Source organism: Manduca sexta, unplaced genomic scaffold, assembly GCF_014839805.1.
Source record: "Manduca sexta isolate Smith_Timp_Sample1 unplaced genomic scaffold, JHU_Msex_v1.0 HiC_scaffold_1920, whole genome shotgun sequence".
NCBI classification, from domain to species: domain Eukaryota; kingdom Metazoa; phylum Arthropoda; class Insecta; order Lepidoptera; family Sphingidae; genus Manduca; species Manduca sexta.
The window spans coordinates 3,823-30,973 of record NW_023592833.1 but is presented as its reverse complement, the minus strand read 5'-3'; the positions used below and the strand labels follow the sequence as shown (position 1 = coordinate 30,973).

General features: G+C 34.3%; 1 protein-coding gene across 1 annotated transcript; it reads left to right on the top strand.

Annotated features, from left to right (window-relative positions):
* Positions 1-4,490: 4,490 nt before the first annotated feature.
* Positions 4,491-22,113, top strand: LOC115442240 (synaptic vesicle glycoprotein 2C; the record flags this gene model as incomplete). The annotated part of the gene is given in 11 exon segments (XM_037445655.1): positions 4,491-4,891; positions 12,901-12,988; positions 16,692-16,853; positions 17,995-18,157; positions 18,652-18,773; positions 19,118-19,362; positions 19,493-19,659; positions 19,961-20,084; positions 20,379-20,662; positions 20,992-21,119; positions 21,531-22,113. Coding segments are annotated over 10 exon segments (1,578 nt in total). The 3' UTR covers positions 21,635-22,113.
* Positions 22,114-27,151: the final 5,038 nt, after the last annotated feature.

The following is a 27,151-nucleotide window of genomic DNA, read 5'->3' as shown; positions in this document are numbered from 1 at the left end:
AGATGAAGCGATATCCCCACATCGCGCCCACTTCTGCACCTTACAATATTTTAAATATGAATTACTCGCTCATTTTTTAACCAATTGTTATGCAGTTTTCGCAGGAGTGCTTCTTTTCGTATTAACCATTACATATAGAATAATGTACAAAATCAAGCATAGGCCGGTCCCCTATTATCATATTCGCAAATCATTTGTACTTAATACCTCGGAATTGTGAAAATAAAAGTTACCATACCACTTCAATTGCGTGAAAATTTGCAATTGATAATGTTGTTTACATGTTCGTAATCCTTAGGTCATCGTACGAGTTAAAACTGCATTACTCATTAGTGAATCATGTTTCGGGACAAGAGTCCAGTTGTTTTATTGTATGTAATATAATGCAATATATTGCATTCCAATTTACTGTAATAATTTTTAATACTTATATTTTAACTCTTGGTCTCTCGTGAATCGCCGGCGAGCCAAGACAGCTACATGACATTTGCGTGTGTCACGGGATTATAACCTTATATACTACATATATACTACATAATAAGGTTATTTTTCCGTCACACGCGTAGCTGTCAATGTTTGCCGGCAAACATTCAGCTACCTCACGGGTTAATATGTACGCTCTATGATGCTTTTCGTTATTTTCTTTTATACATCCAAAGATTGTTTTTAAGAGATTGCCTCGAGCGATAAGACCGCCAATTATACCTTCTCCGCCTTCATTGTTTTAAGTACAATGTCCTAGTTTTTGGGGTATTTAAGTGATTGACGAATATATCTAATAATAATGCTTATTATAGGAAAGCGAGCCATTGCATCTGTATCAAACAAGTATTGGTAGTAAAGTATTTAAATTATCGTCTAGTTAGTGATTATTTTTCGCAGTTGAAAAAACGTAAAATAATTTAATCATGGATATTTCGGCCTTTAAAATTTAATATGACGAAATTTTAAAGGCAGAAATATCCATGATTATTAATTATTTTACATTTTTCTTTCAACTGCGAGAACTAATCACTAACTAGACGTGAATTTAAATTCTTTACTTGCCAATACTTGTTTAGTTACCCAGATTAAAGCCGAAACAAAATGTATGAAAATGGACCTTGAGCTACCACCTTAATACTAAAACAAAACTTTCGTATTAGCTATCCATACTTATTATAATTACAAAGTCCCCCAAAACTGTCTGTGAGTATGTGATCGATTTTCTCAAAATGTATTGAACGGATTTTTATGAAATTTGGTATGAAGATAATTTAAAACCGGGGCAGGTTAATTAGGCGGTACTATTTTAATTCGCGATAAATTTTAATTCGCGGTCATTTTAATTCGCGGTCGGTATTATTTTAATTCGCGGTTGATATCAATTTAATTCGCGGTTGATATCAATTTAATTCGCGGATTATATGGTGGCCCGGCCTAGACAGGCTGGACCCCCGTGGCTGGGGCGCTTGCGGTAAGTTGTCGGGTATCGGTGAATCATTTGATACTGCATGTATTGTGGTGACCCCCGGGATGGAAGGTAGCGTGGGAGGTAGGTCTCATACTGCCGTTGACGCTGAAAGCGTCCTTAGGTTACGCGGGAGCTTCTGAACCCAACAATTTTAATATAACATTTTTCAATTCACATTTTATATGTCTTTTAAAATTTTATCCGTTTAATGAGACATCGGGTACACTTAGTATGCGGATTCAAATATAGTTGTTTTAGTTAATTCTTTTACCGATATAGAACGTCTCAGAAGTCCTAACATTACATTTTGTATCCGTCATGAAACTCATCCGCTTTGTTTAAATATAATTATTAAAAACCAATAATAGGGAATACCTTTTGTCAATACAACTATTTAACAAATATGTCTCTCTCTTTGTAATTGTATTGTTTTATCTGTGTGCACATCTGTGCAACATATTTAATTATTTTTTTTAATATTATATAATCCATTGAATTATTATTTAAGATGTTTACTTACGGCACCAAGGTCAATGAATCTTTGTCCAAAAATATTTTGCGCCCCGTATTAAGATACCGATTCTATTGCATAATTTTTTTTTATATGGCTTTCATTGGTTAGCCTGACAAGGGTCGGCTCGTACATGCCGGACTTTCGGGTCTTTAGGCGCTCTCAAACCTTGGAAATTAAGTGACCATTTTGAGGAAACCCAGTAACGGGTAACGATCCTCGGCTCAGGACGGCCACTGGGAGAGGTGACCACTGGAAGGGGTGAGAGGATGAAGAACGCGGCAGAAGTCTCGGCGGCGTCGACCGAACTGCGGTCTTGCCCAGTGTTTGATACGTCCTCGGGATCAGTTAGCACTGAACGTTGCCGTCTACATTTCGCGCGATTAAATGGAGTGAAAATCGATTTTCTAGCAACTAACGTGTTCGCATGATTTACCACCCGATCGAAATAGCGGCTGCTGGTCACTTGCATAAGAACAGCCGGTGTTTTATTTCTGAATTCACAACGCTATCGGAGACTAACATCGACTATCAACAACCAGTAATCATAAAAGTTAATAAAATTAGTAGTTTATACGTGGAAGACCAATGTAAATATTCTATGAATAACTAAGGAACTGTGTACAGGACAAAACAATTAGTAACCTCTCGTGCCTCCGGTAAGAATTAACTTGTGTTTTGGGCACCGGGGGTAATACAAATAATAGGATAGGACAAATATACAATTCACTTAATATAATAGTAAAAAGTGCTCAAATAATGTTATTATCGAGCACGTGTACTAAATAATTTATTTTTTTTATATATATTGCGTGTAAATGTAAGATTGTATATGTATTGTGTGAAATATGATGCAATTTTAAGAAATTCCTATTAGTGATTCTGTTTTCTCATAATTAATCTTCAGAAGGCAGACATTTTTTTGCATATATATTTCTTCACTGAATACATGTTACATAAGTTATTTATTTTATTATACAGATGGTTACCATTGATTATGCGGAAATTTCATTATTCAACAGTTGTTCGATGCGCTACTGAATGACAAATTGTAAAGAAAATTATTTTTCAAATTAATTAACTCGTACTCTAAACTTTTGAAAGCAAAAGACAAGTTTGCATACTCATGTGGTCAGTTGTTGAATATGTTGTTTCCATGTCAATAAATTGTCTATGTATAATGTATATGGCCAAGATACTTTATGAGGGAAGAATGATCGAAGATGGGATAAGAGCAATTTGAGGAATTCGGTTGGCATACATGGACTCTAAGAACCGAACTTCGGGGAAGCAAAGTAGTAGATTCAAATGAAAAAATTATGTATTGTGTTTTTTTAGATTAGTCATCATCTCAGCCACAGGAAGTCCACTGCTGAACATAGCCTCCCCCAAGGATCTCCACGTCGACCTGTTGGAAGCGGTTTTTTAGATTAAGGGTCAAGAGATTCGCGGTGATGTTTCAGTCCAATCACGAGCGTGTATGAGAAGGACAGCATCATCAGCGTAAGTGAAAGCTCAACAGTTCTGGGATTTTATATTGCACAAATATTTTATGTGGATGAGTAATAACGTAGAATCCTTGAGGTACTCCGAAGTTTAAGGAAGTTTCATTAATTACGACTGAGACAATTTTCACGCATTACATTCGTTCATGAAAATAGTTGTTAAATATTTGTAGGCCATGTCCATGTATACCTAAATATTCAATTTTTCTTAGTAAGAGTGGGTCAGACAGTGTCGAAAGCCTTAGTCAAGTCTAAGAATACACCTACACAACACATTTTACTATCAAATTTTTTACTAAGGCAGCTACGGCTTGAGTTCTATTACCTGATCTAAAGCAGTACTAGTTAGGAGCGAGTATTTTATATGTCTCTAGAAATTCGACTATTCCTATCCTTCTGATTCTATCCTGGTGATGCCCTTGGATATTTGGGCTTTCGGATATAACTTGATATATTTTTCGCGTGGCGAGTATTGAACACACGACCTTCAGCATAATTTCATTAAAGCCGGAATCTCTCATTGTTTGCAGATAATAACTAAGGCTTACACCTTTTACGACATTTTTATGAACATCTAGAAATACTTGTTTGTGTTTGCTAAATCATTATAAAATCCTAACTAATGCTATAAATATAGATTACGGCGGTTTTTGCACGTGAATGGAAACGTTTTGATAAAACTGTCCGGCTCAAGATATGAAGGAAGAAAGCACATAGTTTATAATAGATTATGATAAGGTATACTCACGCAGTTATTCTAGAAAAAGTAGTTGTTTGGGAGACATGCTCTTGGTTATCCTCATACCAGACACTAATTCCAATCTCGGGCAATTTATGTTTTTCACATACTTGTATTTCCCGTTCCGGAAATCCAATCCGGAATCTCACGGATCGCAACACACATATGCTGCAACTAAGCCATTAAAGACATACGTTAGTATTAGTGCAACAATATTGTTTTCTTTTTTGTTGCACTTTCATAAACACGGAGAGGTTTATAGTTGACATAGTTAAAACGGCATTTTTTTTTTATTTGTTTATATTTCCTTTTTTAAAAGGGCTCATAAAAATCAATAATTTACTTTTGTAAAAAAACCTTTAATAATTCCCTGCAAATAAAAAACCAATATTGCGCCTGAAATTTTGAAAATTGATTGACTGATATTCATTTGCGATTTTATTTTGGCATATCCTTAGCAACCAGATAACATTTCTTTGTCCAAAAACTGTTTGTACAAATAACGATTACAGTAGATTTAATCGCGCTATCGTCTGCAACCCCGAACTAAACGCGATCTCCCGCGACGCGCTATCGCGCAGTGGCGCGCGGATGCCATCGACATAAAGGCATCGTTGCCCGCTAACACAATTAGTGTTAGTTTGTCTGTGGTGGTATGCGCGAGCTGTCCGTCCAACCAAGCTGTAAGTAGACGTATGCCTTTATTCTTTAAATTAAAAAAGTACTATACATAAACAAAGGGGCAATTGAAAAGAATTTGAATTTCGAAATTCAAATCAAAAGACGTTCTATATAATTTTTGAATAATTTTGAAATTCGATCTTGATTTTGAAATAAAAAAAAGTCCAATCAATATGTTTTTTTTGTTTTTAGCTTTAGATTTTTAAACTTTATTTAATACATACATAAAAAATACTTTGATAAAATATAAATATTTTTAAGAGAAATTATAAAAAAATATTTGGTTCATAATATTATACATAATAGACGTACTATATAATATATTTATGAAAAAGAATTACAATTACTTATTAAAGTTTAATTTATAAATAAAATTGATGATATTATTTCAATAAATTTAAATTTATTAATTAAAATTATTATGTTATTTTGTAATCTAAAATATACGTTAATAATAATATCGCTTTAAAAATAAAATAAGCGGATGATACCAAACATATCAAAAACACGCACAGAAAGTAGATGATAGGAAATGACAGACATAAATAAGTAAACCTAAATACTTCCATATTCTAATGTTTTTGCGTCAGCCAAAAATAATAGCAGGGTTTTGTGTGTGTTTTTTTATTAGAATGCACTTTTTGATAATTCAATCCACATCTTTATTCAGGATTAGAAGGTTTATGAATAGTTTGGTCAAATGCCGAAGCGCCAGAGCTACGTTTCTTAAAACAATAGTTATTTCTCTGATTTTTCTTTTGTCATGAGATCAACCAGCAATTTTATTATAAATAACTTTATAGTTTCTAAATATTTATAGTTCCTAATTAAAAAAGAAAGTAATAAAATATTTACAATCCCATAGCAACTACCTAATTGCATCAATTATTAATTTTTATTTCTCTTTGTACAGAGTTATAGTATTTTTTGTTTTTTTATTTTTGGAAATTGTTTTACATAAATTATGTTTTAAGAATAAATTCCCGCGCCTCGTTGTTGTTTGGTATAAATTTATTTATTTAAGGTATGGAAAACTTACAGCTACACAAATCAAAATAACACTAAACTAGTTGACTGATAGCCAATAACAGGCCTTCACTTATAGTAATCTATAGCTAAAAATGATCAGAGAAGTACTGTAACTAATAAGATAATTACAATTTCGTTTGAATATTATTGTAAGAGGAAAAATAATATAAAAAGGTATAATAATACTATCAAAACATTTACGAGAACAGACCACTTAGATGAAATCAAAAATATGTTATTTGTTTGTGCTCTTCATTCGTCACATGATGTAATTTAAACATACGTAAATACATAACATGTGTACGGGGTCGAACAGATAACCTTTTATTTGGGGTTCGCTGAGATATAGTCAGTGGTCATCTTTTGCATATCTGTATAGTATAAATTATCCCAAGCGGAGGGGATAGGCAGAACAACTTGGGCGCCCACTGATATTTTTTTATCAATCAATTTATTAGATCAATCAGTCTGTCTGCTGTTTTTTTTATCAATCAATCCATCAAATCAATTCTGTCTGTTGAACATAGGCCTCCCCAAGTGAGCGCCAACTATCCCCATCTGAAGCAGCCCACATCAATCTGCTACTTGCCGCAGTTTTCAAGTCGTCAAATTTTTTTTTAATGATAAAAAATGACCCTCTCTCCGGAAATTCTAATACAGTGCGAGTCAAAAATTAAACACGTTAATATTCAATTTTAAAAGGCTGATCTCGGAAGTGAACTCAAAACCACAATCTACAGTCAAGTAAGCTACTAGTGGTCCTATAAGGCAAGACACAAAATATTTATTTAGCTTTAAATTAATTCAACATTATTTTGGAAATAAAAAAAGTCAAAGGACCTTAAATTGGTATACACGAAATGTATTACCCTTGATCTACTTGGCCCAATATTAAAAAAGGTTTCAACACATAATCAAAACGTATTCTGAAACAATGGAAGCGATAAAACGCATTAAGGAAAAATAAATATTTTTCCCAGAAAGTTAAATACCTACTAAACATTTTATTTTTTTAAACAAGCAGCTATCCTTTCCGCGGTTAAAGTCTTTTTCAATAAAAATTGTCCCACTTCACATGTTCCAGGATAAATTGTAGCCTCTATCTTAAGCTGTATTGCCTCTGTGGCGTAGTTGTACAATGTACAGCGTGCTCGCCACGACTTCTGCTCCGAGGTTTTGGGTTCGAAGCCCGAAACGCGAAATGATATTGGATTTTTCTATTCGGTATCGGACTGTAGTTTAAAATTTATGCCCGATATGGCGATAGGCTCGCACCCTTTCACATCATGGGTATCTGGGACGGATGGCGGCACCTTTGCTAATGAATGCCGTATATGTTTTTATTTTCTCTATCTTTATCAAGGATTTGTCTACGAGCCCAAATTTCATGCAAATTCGTTAATTATCACATTTACCGTTGAGCATTCCAAGCATTGTTGTGAACTTGTGACCCAGTTCAATGTTTTAACCAATGTTTGATGTAGTAGGTATTATAAGAATTCATGTTATTACTTGCTTGTCTTGTCCTCAGCAGTAAATTAATTTAGATGCTGAACTTATGATGTAAGGAAAACGTTCCCAAAACAGATCACGTATATCGCTCATTGTTAATACAAAGTAAGACAATAAAATCGTATAAATAATAATCTTTATCATCCAAATTTATAACATGCAATCGTACAATGCATTCCGATACACGATGATGATATGCAGTCAATACTTAAATAAATAGGAATTTAAGAATTTTAAAATTATCAAATATGTAAAGTTTATTAGTTAATTGCGTGGAAAGTGGACTTATTTTATCTTCACCGACGTTTCACAATCAAGGATTTCTTCCCTTTTTAGTACTTTTTCACTTTTCCTATCTTCACACAATTATAAATGGTCCTTCCAAAATGTAATTATATTAGTAGTCATATTTTTTAAGTTATGATTCTCTTTTAATTTGACTCATTATAATCGCTTTGTATACACCTTTACGATTGGAAATGATTTAATCGATCTATCGTGATTTCTAATAGAGTTTTCCTTACATCCTGTAATGATTTCGTTTTTGCGTCCATTCATTGCATAGTTTATTAAGTGTGTTGTCAGTAAACGAAAGTTATTGCCTGTCTTATTTCATAATGGGTTTTACGCTGAGATATCAAGGCCCACTGAGTTTGCTTTGGTTTAATCTATTTATGTATACTGTGATCATTTACAAATATCGCGCGATAAGCGTACTAGTGCTTCATTATTCATGAGATTATGGTTCCATTCCCGGGGCGTGCAATTTTATTAACCGATTTCAAAAATGGAGAAGATTCTTAATTCGACTACATTCTTTAATACAACAAAAATGAGATGAGTAAACCGCTCACTTAATGGTGAGCGCCGCGACGGCCCATAAACAGGAACGTCATCCTCAACCTTAGATATCAAAACAACTACAAAAATAGATATTGGTGGTACCTAGACGGATCCTCGCATACAAGATCTCTAACACCTAATAGAGACCTATCACAGTAAACATTGAATTGGTTGGTCTAAATCTAAATTATAATTGGTTAGTGATTAATGGACCTTTGTGTTTGGGTATAAATGCGATATTACTGATAACCTTTTTCCATTTTACTGCTCCTCAAACGCACCTGCTCTTTTCATGACATACAAAAAAACCCAACTCAATATTTGTCTAACATTTAATTATTTATTTGTGATATTGCAACACAATGCTTATAATATTCTCTTTTATCTTTTTTATCACAGGATGCTCATTACAGATAATGTTTCGTTCATGAATCATATAACCTATTTATATCTGTACGGAGGTCTCTAGACTGCAATTTGAATATGGGGATGGCATGTTTGAAATTGATTTTTAAGTCTTATGTTTTTAAAAATGGAATAGTCAGCTGAGCAAGTGACTAAATCAGCTGCTAGACTATTGAAGACTCTGAATTACATCCTACTTACTACATAGCCATGCTTAGCGCTCGTTAACCCAATGCATTGTTATTATTAACTGTTTGAAGTAATCCCCAAAAATACATTGCTTACCCTTCAAATACACGATGCTGTATCCTCAGTTCTCACTACTTCTTAACAGCAGTAGTGGTACGTATCCAACCTTACATTTCAGAGGATTTTGGAAACCATAGACTTTGCAACTTCTTTTTTATGGTTCTTTCAATGAACAACACTTCAACTCTTTTCTAAAACGAAACAATCGTCTGACGAAATGCCTCTTATCAGCTTCGTGTCAAAACTAGGCCGTTGTTAATCTAGTAATTGAATTATATCACGTACAGATACGAATATAATTACACATTGTCATTATATTTAGAAATCATGATTGCCTAATTAAATTTATTAATTTCCCCTCTTAGGTTTTATTAATACCTTTTGATATTGATTACATTTAATCTAATCTACCTAATATTATGAATGCAAAAGTTTGTGAAAATGTTTGGAATTTTGTTAGGAGTAAATGCAGAAATGTTGAAGCGTCGATAGCCTAGTCGGGTGTGGAACGGACTGCCAAGACGAATGTCCGCAGATTCAAATCCCAAGGGCACACACCTCTGACTTTTCTAAAAAATCATGTGTGTATTCTTTGTGAATTTATCGTCCGCTTTAACGGTGAAGGAAAACATCGTGAGGAAACCTGCACATCTGAGAAGTTCTCTATAGGAATTTCGAAGGTGTGTGAAGTTTACCAATCCGCACTAGGCCAGCGTGGTGGACTAAGGCCTAATCCCTCTCAGTAGTAGAGGAGGCCCGTGCTCAGCAGTGGGCAAGTATATAATACAGGGCTGATTATTATTATTATTTATTAAATGCAGAAACAGCTGAACGGATTTTGATGGGTCTGACACACGAACAGGTTATTCTGAATTAACACATAGGCTACTTTTCATTCTGGTAATTTGGGTCCAAGAAATAGTACGGGATGTTTAATCAAATCCTTAAAATAGTGCTGACGTATAGATGATATTATGGTGAATGAGCTTGAATACTCTTGAGTGTTTGAACGACTTTTAAAGCAAGAAAGGCTGATCACGCAGGCGAAGCTGCGAGCATCACAATATGTTTAATAAAAAAAACATAACAAAGGAAATCCTGCAATGTGATGACCCTTCCCCGTGCCATAGACTAACTCAAACTAAGTTTAGATTAGATTTTAATATTGAACAAAAATCAATAAGAAAAAATAAACAAAAGCTATCTACCTACCTGATGGTGAATAGTATAAGCTATGTATGCTCATAGCATATATAGCGTATCGTATCCAGTAGCGATTATCGTACACAAGGTGTAAAATGATCCACGATAGTCCCGGTAGCTGTGTCGCGTTCCGGAATCACTTACTCTGGATCAAACTTTGTATGTATATCCGGTTTCGAAAAGAAAGCCATAATTGCGTAGACTGGCGAAGGCTTATTATCTTTGGTCATTCTATCTTTTCACGATATTCTGTTTAGACTCTACTTCACTAACCATCAGGTGCAGTAACGTCACTTTGTCGAGCCATATATAACAATCCATTGCTTTGTTATTTTTATTAGAGCATGTTAAAAGGTCCTTACTACGCCTGGTAAGCGGAATAAGCTCCAGATGAGTGTCGACTAACGAGAAATGATATTCCTCATTAAGATCCTTGTTTGACTCATAATGTAGGTTTAGCTATAAATTCTTTATAATTCTTTGTAGCCTTTATAAGCCGATATCACGATCACGCGGATAGTAAGCCGGCATGATTCTTTATTATATTTGAGGATTACTTATATTATTAATTAAATTGTAAAGTGACTTTACTGATATGTTTGTCAAACGAAGCCACCGAACTTTATAAAATAAACAAAATGCTAATAGTCATAACATACAATGCATAATCGTTTTAATATTATGAAAATAATTTCGTGGCCTTTAGACGATTTATCAAAGAACACAACCTATAAAAATCTATAAAGAATATTTTTTAAAATCCAATTTAGGCCAAATGGTAAAAATAACAGTTAGTTTTTGTAAAGGACTACATACATACACGTATTGAATCTAAAAAAAATAATTAGAGAGCTACACAGATTCCTTTGAATGCACTGTCTATTCATTACTACTCCATTTGTGTTAATATTATTAGAAGAAAAGCCATGTCAAAGAAGCCGGAGTCACGAATAAACACAAATACAGATATGTAAATATTCCCGCAAAATTTTACAAGCATCAACTAGATACAAGAGGTTTTAAGCCACAACCCTAATTCGAAACAAATATTCGTGCATCACACAAAGATTTTTGGTTGATACAGTTAGAGGCACGAGTCGTGAGCACACTCGGTCTATTTGACGTTCAACGCGCCGATGTCTCGCGCCATTGGTTCCTTAGTCGATACTCGTTGTTTATTGGTTTATACTTCTGTCTAATTTGTAGATACGCGTGTTCGTCCTCACCGGTGCTCATGACTTACGCCGTCTCGTGTACAACTTAAATTCTTACAACCGCCTCTTCAGAGAGAGGTTTTATTATTTTAATCCCTGATTTAAATGCTTCCCGAGTAGTCATGAATGCGAGTGTGTATACACATTATTGGAGTATAGGCGTTTTACTTATAATTCATATTCATTTAGCGAGTTATTCGGCGAAGTCTCCAAAGTCCTAGAATAATCATGAATGCGTTGACTTTAAATAATAGATAGACAAAAAGGAACGTGGGGCTGAGAGAGCTGATAACTTGCAATTTTTATTGGAAAATAAAATGCCTTAAACCAACTATTAACAAACAACGATTTATTATAGCGGACTTTTCTTTGTTGTTACTAAATGTATTATAGATATACAATACGAAAGCCTTAGCAACAATTGTGTTGTAACATTGTTTAATCTTAATCCGATTTTGATAGGAATTAGCTTACAAGTGTCTGACTTGTTCCGATTCATTAAAACATTGGTTTCCTTACGTGTTACATACAAGTGGTACAGTAACAAAATACAATTTAAATCAAACAGTTTAACTTTATTTATAACCAGTCTTCTAACTAGTCAAATTTTATCGGTTTCTTCCTTCAAACAAAAGATTTTGGACCCAAAGAAACAGGCTAATAATTTTTAATCAACAATAACAATAAAGCTACTTCCAAAATCAATGTAGCAGTTTTCGTACGTAACCCTTTCGAGCATTTCGAAAGCGTAGAGAACAGACGGAGTAACTTCCTGAGATACCTTTCAACAATCTTTAACGCTAATAGAAAACAAGAAAATATTGAATGACATACCGTAACGATAAATCTATAGGATATGTTCTGAGGGATGTCATACCAATACATTACCTTAGCGTTAGATTGTAGAAAGATATCTCTACTACGGCGCCAGGACAGCCAATAAGGTTAAAAATAAGTAATCATATACAATTTTATAACGTCTAAATATTTTTCATTGCCCTTTAAATCGCTTATGTAACAAAGGTCGTCGAAATATCTCTGGGTTGGTGACAGCTAACAACTTAAAATATCATTATAGCTTAATCTTTTATTGTGAGTAATATCCTAAGATAAAGCTTATAGGTATATTACGATTATTTTATTAATTCTATAATGCGTTATTACTGTCACAATCTATGCTAATATTAAAAAGTATTTTTTTTTTGTAGTTTATTGAACACATTGTCATATATGAAATAGCCTAAAAAACCCATAAAAATCTGCAAATCAGCTTATGGAAATAAATAAAAAGTATTTTATATTGGTATTTTGCTATTTCACAATAGTTTAAGTAAACGTCGCATTAGCGCAAAATTTTGGAAGACAATCCCAATATCATTTTAGAACTCTTTGAATTAATGTGAAGCTACTATCAAGATTCTGAGTTTTTCGGCTTTATTTATTTTCGGTACTACTTCACATAAGTAGGTACTATATTATGTCTTGGTTCTCGATATGCTTAACTTAAAACCCTAATGTCTGCTTTGGGATTTTATAAATATTTATTTTTCTTACAGAAATTCAAGATGATGAACGGTGTTGATAAAATGGCCAGTAAAGACAAATTCAGTACAATGTCGTTGGACGACGCCATGATGTTGGCTGGTGAGTTTATTGTTTTCTTTTTTATAGAGCTGTTAAGTTTATGGAAGAAAGTTTTACTGCCGATCTATTTATTATCTATGTTGGATAATTATAAATGAGAGGTAAATGCGTTCATCAGCAATAAAAAATATTGATAATAGATAAATATAAATTATGTAAAATATTTATCGATAAGTCACTACACCGTAGAACTTAAAACTTAAAAATAAAACCTTTTTAGAACACGTTTTAAAAAAGAAATATCTTACTTTGAATTGCGAACACCTTTTTTATTATTATGCACGAAGTAACTGATAATTTGTATCCCTATAGTTTAGCAATGCTAATCACGTGGTACGTATAAGCATTCTCTTTGACAAGTAGGGTACTCAATCAATAGCAATTAGCAACCCGATGACCCACATACAAACTCATTGCGATCAATTGAGATAGCAATGGACATGCGTACGTCAAAATTACTATGAATCTATTTAATATACAGCTGTCTGTTATCCCGATGACCTAATTGAAGTTAGAGAGACGTCGCTTTTCTTTACAGAGGGTGCCAGTCGAAGTTCTCTGTAGAGTATTCTAATCCTTTTAAGCAAAAGGTAGTCCTTTTAAGCAGGGCCTTGTTAATCCAATGTCTCTGAGCACGCAACAGATCACAGAATGACAAATAACTTAAACCTCATCTATAATTAGAAACGCTTATTTATTTAGAAATCGAGTGAATACAAGATCATAAGTATCTCTTAGTTTAAACATTTGATGACGTAGAATATCGTCACGAAATACTTAAAGTTGTCAGAAATGGCGGTCGTCTATACTTTTCTCTTGATATACTTACTTTACTTCTCTTATAAATCGGACAATAATGAACTGAGCAATGGCTCATAAGCCCCGTAAGAACGCTATCATAAGACAATCATCATGATTTTCATTTTAGAATATATCTTAAAGCTATAAATAATATAAATGTTTTTCCTTACGCCTGATAGCGCACACTCCACCCACGACCTACGCCAATTTCATAATATACTATCAAGTGAAAAATATATTTAAATATGTGATTTACGATTAGGGTTATAAAACCGCAATAACAGTGGAAAAAAACAAAATTTAATCTTTGTTTTTCGCTTATTGCCGTCAGGTGAGGTTGAAGTGATATAAAACCATAAATTAGACTTAATTTTGAATTGGTCAATAGAAAACAAATAAATGTATTTCTTTCAATATCGCATGGCTTGTTATTGCATTTAAATCGGCATACTCTAAGTCCTCGAATAGGAAAAGCCTACTACAGTTACCATGTTTAAAAGGTTACATAATTATATATTACTATCACAAATAAATCTTACAAACATGGTGGAGATATTTAATGCAAACTACTTTTTCCTTATTTTTGAGAGCTTCTTAAATAAAGATAAGTAAGTACCTTTTCTGATAAATATTATTTCCTTATAATACTCAATTATTGTGTATGAACGCACTAATCTCTAGAATTGCTTCTGAAAATTCTTTATCTAATATAAAATGATTATATCAACTGACAATTATTGGAAACTAAATTTTACACAGACAATGGCGCAATTATAAATTAATGACAGTATATGTATGTACAACCGAAATTACAAGAATTATTTTTATCAATGTTTTTTCTCTCTAATTCACAAATAATTAGGCGTAGAAAGTACCAAACAGCATTAATACGAGTACTAATCACATTTATTAGCAAGTTGGTAAACTATTTTCAAGGTATAAAATACGTAAACATTAGATTAGAACATCGTAATGTATCATAATGTGCATTAATTACGAATAACATGGAGATAATATATCAAAGCAAATAACTGATGCAGGTGACGTAACTTTTCAATAAACAGCTGTAATTAATAAGGACGCGATTTCTTCAACATAAACTAATAAAGCGTATTTTGCGTAGATATTTCCAATAAAGGTATATATCAATGGCGAAGGGTGACATTTTGCAAAAGGTAACTGTAAAAAATTAAAAATTTCCATAGTTAAGACATAAAGGCCAATTTAACTTAAACCCAAAAATAAGACAAAAGTAAATAAAACTAATATGAAAGCCGGTAGGAATCGGGAGTTTAATGTAAGTATACCACTGGTATACTTACATTAAGCAACTATATTTCCGTAATACCGAGACTGGCTGACAATACCAGTAACCTAGAATTATAATGCAAATCTTTAAGCATAAAATACAGCTCTAACCTAAAAAATGGCGCCGAATATTTTTTCGCTTAATAAGCCCGTGTAACTACTAAAGCCGGCCTCAGATGAACGGCTTACTCAACTCGATTATCTCTTTATTCAGTTGTAAAAAGGCTTATAAATTTTACTAACGTTATAAGCTGTCATAGGGCGAGCTATGTATCAAACAGCGGAACCTCGCCCCCTTTTGTCAGCCCAATTGATGACCATTACTTAATATATTTATAATTGTTTTTGAAATTATATACCAAATTTTATAAACTCATATATAAAAAACTGTGTAATAAATGCTTAGAAAGGAGGTAGATAGTATCATAACTATATAGCGTTCGGCTGTGCGTTTATGCATCCAATGGGACAAAGAGCTTTATGTAAATATTGATTATGATCTTACATAGGTCAAGTGTTATAATACACGTGGCTCTTACATGTCTATCTTATATTTGTTTTTGTTTAAGCTTATTTGATAGTCGATACAAAAAGAAACACATATCACGGCTTTATCCTCGACGGGGTAGGTAGAGGTTCAGAAGTTACAATGGCTAATTTATTGGTCACAAAAATGCATATCAGCCCATCTTAAAGAAGTTTCAGCGGATTAGGCGCATCATAGGCCCACTAAGTCTATAATCGCAAATATTAAGTCTGCTGGAAAACCTAATAAAAAAATTAAATAAACAAAGCTGAAATAAGCCAAAGAAAAATGTGAAATGGACGACACTATGCGTTCGTGCGCACAGTACGCCCTAGTATTATTGTTTGTGAACTCGGTTGCTAATGTCGTTTACGGAAAACCATCGCTTTTCCCATTTAGCAACGTGATTCGACGTTTACTTAGCATAATCAAATGTTGTCTCAAGGATCGGCTGTATATCTCCCACGTTGTTTTTGCGCGGTTTGGGAAACCCCATCGCAATTGATAAGAACCGTCACCTGTTTGTTTGCTTTGGTTTTATGGATTTATTACTTCTTTAGGAATGACGCGTGATATCTTAGGATAGTATTTTGTGTTTTTCGGCTTTCCCAGGCCTTTAACAGCTCGTTTTACTTCCGAGATTGATCTTTAGGGTCTAATATCATCTCTCTGGACGCCACTCCATTTACCATCAAGTCCTGTGGGGTCACTTTTACCTGGTCGTCTAATAAAAAAATATAAAAATAGTATGTAGCAACTATGGCCACTTTTGGAAACAACTTCTATCAGGTATATTGGGGAGTTGTGACCAGAAGGATCATTATAACCTTCTGCGCGTCGCGGTATTATCTTTAAAGAAAATATTACAACCGAACCACCTGTACGGCTCTATGGTTTAGAATCCGACTGTAAAACATGATGCTAGATGATCGATCTGCCAACCGAATAGTTTTTGTTATCTATAAATATTTTTTCAAGTCTTGATGTAATGGAGCCTAAACTCTAAGACTAGATTGTTTTCGTATTAAATCGGGTAAAATCTACACGTCACTATATCTTTGTTTCCAGGGTTCGGCACTTACAACATCCTGCACATGCTGATGAGTGGCGTGATCCTCATGGGCATGATCATGCAGAGTCTGGCCCTCGGCTACATCCTGCCGGCTGCGCAGTGTGACCTCAGCCTCACACTGCAGCAGCGAGGGTGGTTAGCAGCCATACCTTTCCTAGGTAAGAAGAATAAGTTGATATTTGCGATATATTTTTTGATATCAATACAAAAAATATATTGTTACGTCATTTTTAATAAAATACCATCAATATATATTGACGTACTAGATTTGGCGTTCCGTACATTTACTATGTACAATTGAAATGAACTGCAATCGATTCAAACTGACTTTAGTATGGTCAATATTAACAGCTTGTAGTTGTGTACGGAGTGGCGCTCATGGTATAAGAGCTCGAGTCTAAGTGTAAACCTGGATTTGAATAAAATATAATATTAGTCAAATAAGTAAAATTGTTTGTAGTTCAAGTGAATGAATAGGTTACAGTAATGTTTTGGGTGCCATTTTAGTCCAGATTTTTAACAAATAATCTATATGGATATTCGTGTCTATAGAATATACGTCAATGTAAAATACGCATTAAATTTGTATTTAAGTCGAGGACATTAGTGATTAATCTGTTTACGTTTTTACATGTAAAATTTATCAATAACAATCATCGAACTATTTTTCGTTTAGTGCCTTCTATTGTGTGGCCAATAACGCAGTACAATACTACGTGACTGCGTCGGTGGCATAGTTGTGATTGCCCTGAGGTTCCAGTCCCGGGTCGGACCTAAATAATATTAACTGGGTTTTTTCATCTTAAAAATGATACAGTCGCAGATCGGTGTCAGGAAGTTGGCGGTGTGATACCTCCGAGCCTCGGAAATCACATAAACCGGTCATCTCGGATTGTTGTCTCACCGGACTATGAGGAACAGAGAGTGGACTTGTATTGCGCACACTCTTGGGCACTACAATATCTCCTGCGTGACCTGGCCGAAATTTGTTTAGGACGGATATCTACGTAATGGTTTCGCCAAATAGCGGTTAAGGCGACGGGACACTGGGCAGTTGTCAGATATATCAAAAAAAAATCATGTAAAGCACGCGTCGCGTCGCGATCCCGACCCGCCCGCTGTTTGGCGACCATAATACTTTGTGATTCAAAGTTCAGGCGATGTTTTTACCAAGTTTACTTCTTTAATTAATTGTGGTATTACGCGGATTGATATTTTCCTCATTAACTGGAATAAAACAATACCTTAAACATCCATTACTAAATCTCAAGGTACTAATTTATATTGTATGTTTTCCAGCTATAATTCTGACGTCATATTTCTGGGGCTGGCTGGCTGACACGCAGGGTCGCAGGCCGGTGATGTTGTTCTCCATGATCATATCAGCTGTGTTCTCTGTATTCGCCAGCTTCTCGCCTGACATCATTTCCTTTGGTGTCTTGCAGTTTATTTCGGCTATATTGTAAGTATAGTTTTTATAAAAAAAAGTTGTTTCTGCAAACGATCCAATAGATTATGAAGTTGAATGAATAAAGTGTCAGAATCTGCTACAAATTCAGTAAATTACCGTTAAAAGAAAACAAATGCTACGTGGAATCAATTAAAAAATGATATTTTATATTTAAATACAACTTATTATCCCTTCTTGTATAATATTAGTTTATTATACCGGACGTCTGCATAAATTGCTTTATTTTTTGTATCAGGCGAATCAATATCATGTTTTGTTATTAATAAAATGTTAGCGATACCACAATGTAGTATTATAAAAAATGAGAATAAAAAGACAACATTTCATGCTCGGAAATTAGTATTGGCTGCCATTCAGTGTACCACATTATTAAAAAAGTTATACCATTATCATTTTTAAATTGAATCAACTAAGATTCAATATACTTACCTTTGAATTTAGCGTACTTTCCCAATGCCACTATATGTTTTCACACATCTTTTCAGCATGGCTGGCTCATCGGCCGTGGTGTACACATATCTGGGAGAGTTCAACAATCTCCGACACAGGGACAAGATGGTCGCCTTCGGGTCTTCCTTTGTGGGCATCGGGACTGTCATATTGCCTTGTAAGTATTTAGGAACAAATATTTTACACCTAAATAAAGCCTAAAGAGGACTACCTCGTTAGGCTACAGCTACTAAGCTGTCTCTCGTATCGTAGAGTCAAAGTGTAAAAAATAAAATTGTATGGCTAGAAGCAATATGCAGATTTGTATGTGTTCAGTTTAGAGGAAAATGTATCCAGTAAAATTATTGGTTATTGTGAGTCTTAATATCTCGTGTCACACGAGAACGAACGTAGCCTTACGATGTTAACACGTTTATATGTTATCGTTGCGTTTCCAATCAAGCGAGGCGCTGGTTTGTAATTCCACTATAGTAATACAAAAATTTTCTTCAATCCTTCCAGGTGTATCCTGGTTGATCCTCCCTCAAGAGTTCGCGTTTCCCATAAGTTTCCTGGACATCTACTACCGTCCCTGGAGGCTGCTCATCGTAGCCTGCGCTATTCCCTTCGCACTGGCCTCTGTGCTCCTTCTCTTTGCTCCGGAGAGTCCCAAGTTCTTGTTCGCGACGGGACAGCATGCTGATGCTTTGGAAGTGGTGAAGAAGATTTATGCCGTTAATAACAGAGCGCCTGCGGAAGAATTTCCAGTGAGTAGACTATTATTACTAGTAATATCTGATCTTTTTACACAAAAGTTACAGATTTTGTTCACATACAATAAAAAAATTAAAAATTACTAATTCACGAGATTAATGTCATTAATTCTTTTCCTTCCAGGTGAAATCTCTTTCAACCGGCAACTTCTTGTACAAAGCCAGCGATAGTAAGGGAATTGCGGCTATATGGAACTCCATGAAGGAGCAGACCATTCCGCTGTTCAAAATGCCACTAATACCCTGGACTCTGCTTACTTGCTTCGTGCAGTTCGAATTTTTGCTACGTACGTTTCTTCTTTGGTCTTATCCCTAAAAATTAAAAAATATTAAATCCAGATAGATTTCTATAGGGCATCCTAAAGAGAAGTTTAACTTGAGTAACAATAATCATTTCTAAAAACCACTGCACCATTTAGCTCGTAAATTACTTAGAAAAAAACAGTTATTCAAAAAACTTAATATAATTGACTTACAAAGATAGAATTTAAATAATTCTAGAAAACGTTTTGAAAACCCAATGCGACTCTATTCCAGGAAATTATATTGTGAGATGAATTAAGAAATAAATCATCTTGAACAATACTTGCAGGACCAATGGTTTCTACGTGTGGTTCCCGAGTATCCTCAACTCTTTGGCAAACCACGACGGCGGCGAGACCAAGATCTGTGATGTTCTAGATGCTAGCAAAGCCGCAGCTGCCAATGGCACTGATGTAAGATCATATTACTATCCTAACCTTCGGTGCCCGAGAATAAATTATAATTATTATTAGAAAGAATCCAAAAATATATTTTTGCATTAACACTTTGCACACCAATTTTTATTTATTTCTGTTGGAACTGAATATGAACTGAATAACAGCCTGTATGGCTGATCCCGGAACGCGACACACTTACGTGGGCCAGTATGGCGGGTTTTAACACCTTGTGTACGGTTACTGATGTCCGGGTGGATATAAAATATATGAATATTGTTTAACATAATTGAAATCATTAATTTTTTACAGGTAATCTGCGATGACACAATGAACACTGCAACCTTCGAGCGGTCTATCTACATCGGGCTGGTATTCTGCTCCATGTACATCATCGTGGGCTTCCTCGTCGACTTCGTGGGGAAGAAGCTGATCCTCCTGACCATCCTCAGTGTCACTGGCCTCTGTGGTATCTGCGCCCATCTGGCCTACAACCAACAACTAGCGGTGGTGTTGTTCGCGGTCTTCCAGATGTCCGGAGCCTGTATCGGTCTCATGAATGCTGTCGCTGTCGAACTGTTTCCTACTAAGTTTAGGTGATTTTTTTTATAGTTATTCTAAGAAAAGTGTAGTGTCAGCCTCAGTGGCGTAGTTGTATTGCGTGTGCGGTACGACACCGCTATTAGGTCCCGTGTTCGATACCCGGATCGGGCAAAGTGATATTGCGTATTTTACTGAGTATCAGCCAAGATTATGGAATTTGTGCATAGTGAAAAGTGGGTGTCCTGATTGTACTTTTGCTAGTATATTCAGGCATAAAGGATGATAATTGTATAGTAATTGATGGCAATTGGACTACCTTCCGAAATTAGAATTGTAGTAGTTTCCAAATATATTCATACATGTCAATACTTATTTGTTACAGGGCTATGGCGATATGTTTGTCAATGATGATGGGTAGAGTTGGCTCCATGGTTGGATCCAACTTGATCGGTATGTTCTTGGAGACCAACTGCGGCGCGGGATTCTATCTGTTCGGTGGTATTCTTATTGGTACGTATCTAATGAATATAAAAAAACTAGGTATTGAAAAGCACACTGTATCCAAATGTATCAATATGTGACATAGTTGCATCCTTAAAGATAGTCCGAGGTGCTATTACAATGTGTCCTGCCTTTTTTGAATCAAATTACCTTAAAAACGCTATTACAGCAAAATTACCACTATAACCTAAAAATGATCAAAATCTTTCTGAACTTTGAAATTAAACTATTTTACATTCTATACTTATTCTCGACCTTTCGAAGACTTTACAGCCTTCTTAGTCACGGGGGACTGAACTATTTGACTCTTCAATAAAATAATTTGACTAATAGCAATTTCATTGCTCATCAAATTTTCATTAAAGTCAATACCTTCGGCATTCTGTATAATATGACTAACACATTTTATCTTTTCTTCAGTGAATGCAATCTGCTGTCTCACATTACCCGCGAAGAAAACAATTCAACCATCAAAAATGATCAACGTGGAGTCAACGCAGAACCAAACCCACGAACCTGTATGAACGAACCCAACAATCCAACGGCAGAACGACAAATAATAGAAGCGATTCAGAGGTCGATAGAATAAAGAATTTATTAAAAAAAATATGTTCACGTGTAGAAGCCAAAGATTGACAGCCATAACCGAGTTAACCACAATAAATCTTGCAGAAGATGACTTTCACAAGCGATTTTTACAATGTAAACGCGGCAAGCTGACTCCTGCAAATTTTAAAGCTTGCAGGACTTGCGGCGAGTTGTGTGTAGAAATATAGCAATATTTCTGCTATTGTAAACGTATTTGGAAGTTCTTGCGCAAAATATTGCTATGAGAACTTATTTGTAACGTAGCTTCATGCAGAATTATAAAGAAATAAATTGTCGTTGTATTTAATATATTAGATGAAAGGCATGAACTGAGTGTAAAGGAAACGGTCCAAAAACTAACACAAGTGCTAATGATTCTTAGATATGATGACGTTACAAAGAAAATAGCAAAAAACATATTTTTTTTATCTACGGAGTGTTTGAATAGATAAATACAATGAATGTTAAAGAACATTATTATTAATATGATTTTATGTAACACTAATAAAACATGTAATAGGTGAGCAGTTTTCGGAGGGTTTCCCTTACATTCTATATTAATTTGCTAAAAACAGAATAAAATGATTTCAATCTGATGAAATTTAAAAAATCTTTTTTGCGCAAGGATACTGAGTAAACTTTTTTTTAAATAATGTTGGCATCGGCGTTTCTAGAACGTACTGTACCGCACAGAGATTAATACTCTTTATTTAACTTTGTTGATAATTTTAATGCCAAAGTTAATTTATTTTTAACAAAGTACAAAAACATTGTAGTCTGCTATAAAAAAATATTATAAATAGATAATAATTAGGACCAAATTGTTGTAAATAAATTTGTTAATATTAAACATTGTTGATAATATCGCTGTATTTTATTTCTAATTAATTATTTAAACAAAAAACTGCCAATAAAATTATTTCAAATTCTTTTTAGGGTTTCCTAGATTCTTCGCTTACGAGATCTTTCTAAAATATTCGAGATATCAAATTAAATTAATTAAGTTGCGCCTCTGCCTATCCCTTCAGTGATAAAGGGCATGAGTCAGTGTGTAAAATTTAGTTAATTTTCATTAACAATCCCCTTCCCATAATATTTATACTTCTGTATCCATGGGCTATAATTATGTGTCTATAGTGTATTTAATTAAATACATAATTAAAAAGTGAATAAAACCTATATATCATAATAACTAAAAACGTCAAATATTCAAATAGTTGTATGACTCAGATTTCACTCAACATGAATGAAAAAGTGAACGACAATCCACTCAGACAATCCACCCCTTACTTGTTGCTCTGCGCAGATAAGTTGCGCGGTAACATAACCTCAATATTGCATCTTGAACTCATGAAAATGTTCGTCAAACATTTTCACGCGCTGAAAACTATCTATGCCGCCCTAAACAGCGGAAGTCGAAGGTTTTCATTCCTGAAGAGGTGGTGGTGAGGGCAGGAAAATTTCAGAATTGTGGGCGGCTGTACCAGGATCGCAGAAATGGTAAGAGATGTATGCGCGCGTGCCAGTTACCATGGTGCCGCGTTTCTTCGCATGCGCCGTAGATATTGATTTTCTTCAACCCTCTGGTAAAACTCCCCATCCCGCTTTTAAGGAGAGTGTATATTTTGGATGTGGCATTTTATGCCATAAGTATTATTGAATCCCAAAGAAACTACAATGTAATGGAATCTAAGGCCGTCGTTCTCACATTTGCATTCTACTCCGTATCAATTGTAAATAGTGCTATTAATTAGTAATAATTAAAGTTAATTAATTATTAGGGGTCGGTAGGTAAGATTAGCTTATTTATATAATTTTTTTCATTGATCTGTAGAATAAATAAATAAGAGACGGTACTGTATAAATTTAGGGAGACAATTAATGGTTTGAACATAGCATTTTTCGACACTCCATGTTTGAAAATACCAATACTTCTCGCGCTGTATGCTCGCCTAGTGAATCAGATGTCGGGAAAACTTCTTTTAAAAGATTGCCTCCGTTTTTCCACAACAGAAAATTGATGGAAGATCTGTGAAGGAAAGATTTAACTTTCCCTTTCCAAAACAAAGATAAGCAAAATGATTTTGATAAATTTTCAATGTTTTTCCAGTTGAATATACTTTTACTAAGATATTCTTTTGTTTGCTTTTTATAAATACGGCTAAGAAAAAAAAAACAAAACGTAAGTAATTAAGTTATTTATTGATGATATAAAGAGGACAAAAAACGATTTCTTCGTCATTCGTATATTAAAAAATCTGTGGGATTCGCCATTTTAGTAGAAAGTTACTAGGAATGCATAGATGAAAGAGCAATATCGACTTTCCTCGAATCGTGTGAATGGAATCTATGAATGGAAATTTCCCGCTTGCGCTTTTGTTTCCTTTATAGTAAAATTTAGAGGGATTCGCCGTTTTTAGTAGAAATGACTAGGGTAGCATAAACAGAAGGAGATTATCGATTTCATTCGCGCGAAAGAGTCAGAAGACTGAACTCCGCTCGTCGCACACAACCCTAAATCAATACACTCGCATAGTCAGCTGATTACATTCAAGATACTGCAGGGGACATAAACAAAATGGCTAAATCAATTGTTTAAATTAAGGTTGTAAGGCTTTAAATAAATTGTACATAACGTACATAAAAATTAAATGTAAGTGTATTCATAACTCGTTCAATTGATGAAAAAAAGGCATGAGGGATCAAAACCGGTTATATAAAAAAAAGAGTGGTAAATAAAGCGAATAATCATCATAATCATACCATCGTGGCGAAAGTGTCGCGTGGGGTAGATCAGGTGCAGTGAAGACACAGCTGTACTAGGATAATAAATAGGAAATTTTACTTTACATTTTATCTTAATGAATAAACGTGTACAAAAAATCAACTACACTTACAAGTACTTCAAAATCTTATTCATAAAATTGCTGGTTAAGTATTCTATTGAAAAAGCGTCTGATAACGATAAGTAATTACGTTCTGTGTCATTGGAATATCCAGTGGGAAAACTCAACTCTATAAGCAATAAAATAATGCTTCTTTGCAATCAGTAGGTATCGAAATTCGTTGCAAATAGAGAAATCAATTCGTGTCTTAAATACTGAGCAAGAATTCTCACTCTGCGTGGTAGGATTATCTTGCTATCTCTTACTTCCACCCCCATTGTTATCAAGTGACATCACGTCACGTAATTAGACTCAAAACAAAACAGAACAGAAAAAAACAATTCAAATTCCGAATTTGTATAATTATTCAAGTACCTATGTTTGCAAAGTTTGTATAGAGATATTTAGTTTCTTAATTTTTTTTTCTTCTTTGTTATATAAAAGAGTTTGTAGATTTTAGTTTGTTTATTATTATTATTTTTTATAATAACTGTTTTATTTGTCTGTATTTTGCTTTATCGGCTACTCATGAGTTTTTGACACTCATTATAGGTATACCAAGATACAGGCATAGCCTAGTTTGGGGACTCAGATATGCTAATTACTGTTTATGTACTTCGTAATGTTATTATTTCTGTGTTCTTTTTGTTGCAATAAAGTTAAGTTATTATTATATTATTATTAATTTATTTATTTCTTAAATGATATTTAATTTTTTTTTCTACATTTTGTACGAAAGATATTATAGACAAAAGTATTAATGTACCCTATGGCCTAAAGAAACTAGAGATGACCTCACCAGATTCACGTCTTCTTTTCAATACACCAACGAGGCGATAACAAACACATTTTATCACGTTTATTCAACAATCCTCAATATGAAAAGGTGCCACATCTCGTGTTGAACCCACGTGTTGTTTTGTTGAAACTCTGAAAGCGTACAATCCATTTTGTTTAACTAAACAGGATAAATGTTACTAATATTGTAACAATAGCAGCAAATACCTGAACATAAATGTTCTGCTTTGATTATAATAGGTTAAATAGAACTTAAATAATTGTCCACAGGTTCAAATCCCAACGGCACACACTTTTAATTTGCTAAAGGTATGTGTATGTTCTTTGTGAATTATCGCTTGCATTATACTTGAAGCATAACATCGTGAGGAAACCTGCATACCTCAGAAGTACTCTAGAGAAATTTTGAGGGTGTGTGAAGTCTACCAATCCGCACTAGGCGTGCGTGTGCAATAAAACACATTACTGAGATGATATATCTAATGGTCACACGTAGTTCTGGAGAGTAGATTTTCCCACGAGAGTTGGAAAAAACCGCAGTTTTTAGTCTTTATGCCGAAATATAGAAAAAATACTTCATGGTCCCGAATGAGAGGTCACAGGTCATAACTCAGTCTCCGTAATCGATACTACATAAGTTAAATAATTTCTTATATTTGCGTGAATGTCACTCATCGAAATAAAATGATAGATTGTATCGCGTTTTTTTATATTTCAATTTTTTGCCAACGTTTCAAAGTTTTTGCATGCTTCTTATCATTAATTCAGTAGTCAATCGGCGAAAATAGTATTATATTATGTTTTCTCTGCAAAAAACATACATATACCTATACATAATTTAGTAACATTACAAACATTCAAGCATTTAATGAAGTCAACTTTTTCTGAAACTGATAAACCTTATCAGCCGTGTTACATATACTTCGCGAAAAATGAGTCTGATCCTTATTTGTGAATGATATCCGAAGTAACAATCATTCGGAATCGATTGGTGGTAGGGTATTTTATATCTGCCTGGATAGCGACCACCGTACCACTACAGAGTAGGCAGAGATGCAACTAGGGCACCCACTTTTCGCCGTGTGTTCCGTCCCATGATGTGATAGGGAAAGAGACTATCGCCATATGGAGCACGATTTCAGACTCCGGGCTGACACATCAGAAAAACCCAATGTCACTTTTACTGGACCCAAGATTTGAACCCGGGACGTAAAAGCGACCACTCACGAATTACAACACCACTAAAGCAGGCAGACTAGTTCCACTGAACATAAACTCATATAGCTAATAAATAAGTTGAATATACTTGAAAATGTATTAATTTTATCACGACAATACACTTGTAAGATGATATTTGTTGTACAAATCTATACATATAACAAAACAGTTGTCATTTAATTAGTCCGTACGTCACGTAAAACAGACTAAACAAATCCAAGGCGCTTTTCACTATTATGTGAAGTGAAATTGCAGTGAATAGGCTAATTAGCATTTGGTATTTAACTAGACTAAACCTCGCCTACAAAACACCAGCAGATCTTCAGCAACTCTACCACTAAAATAATTACAATGACGCTTATGCTGTAGTAACATCATTTTATATTGATTTCAACACTTTGTTTCCATGAGAAGACTAGAACAGCTGGAGTCGGAACGAAAACCCATTTTATAATATGTGGATTCCGCGCGGACAGCGTCGCCAGCACAACTAGTAAACGAGTATTTAAAGGTGATACGCTAAGGTTTTGTTTATTGCAGTCCATGCTTTGA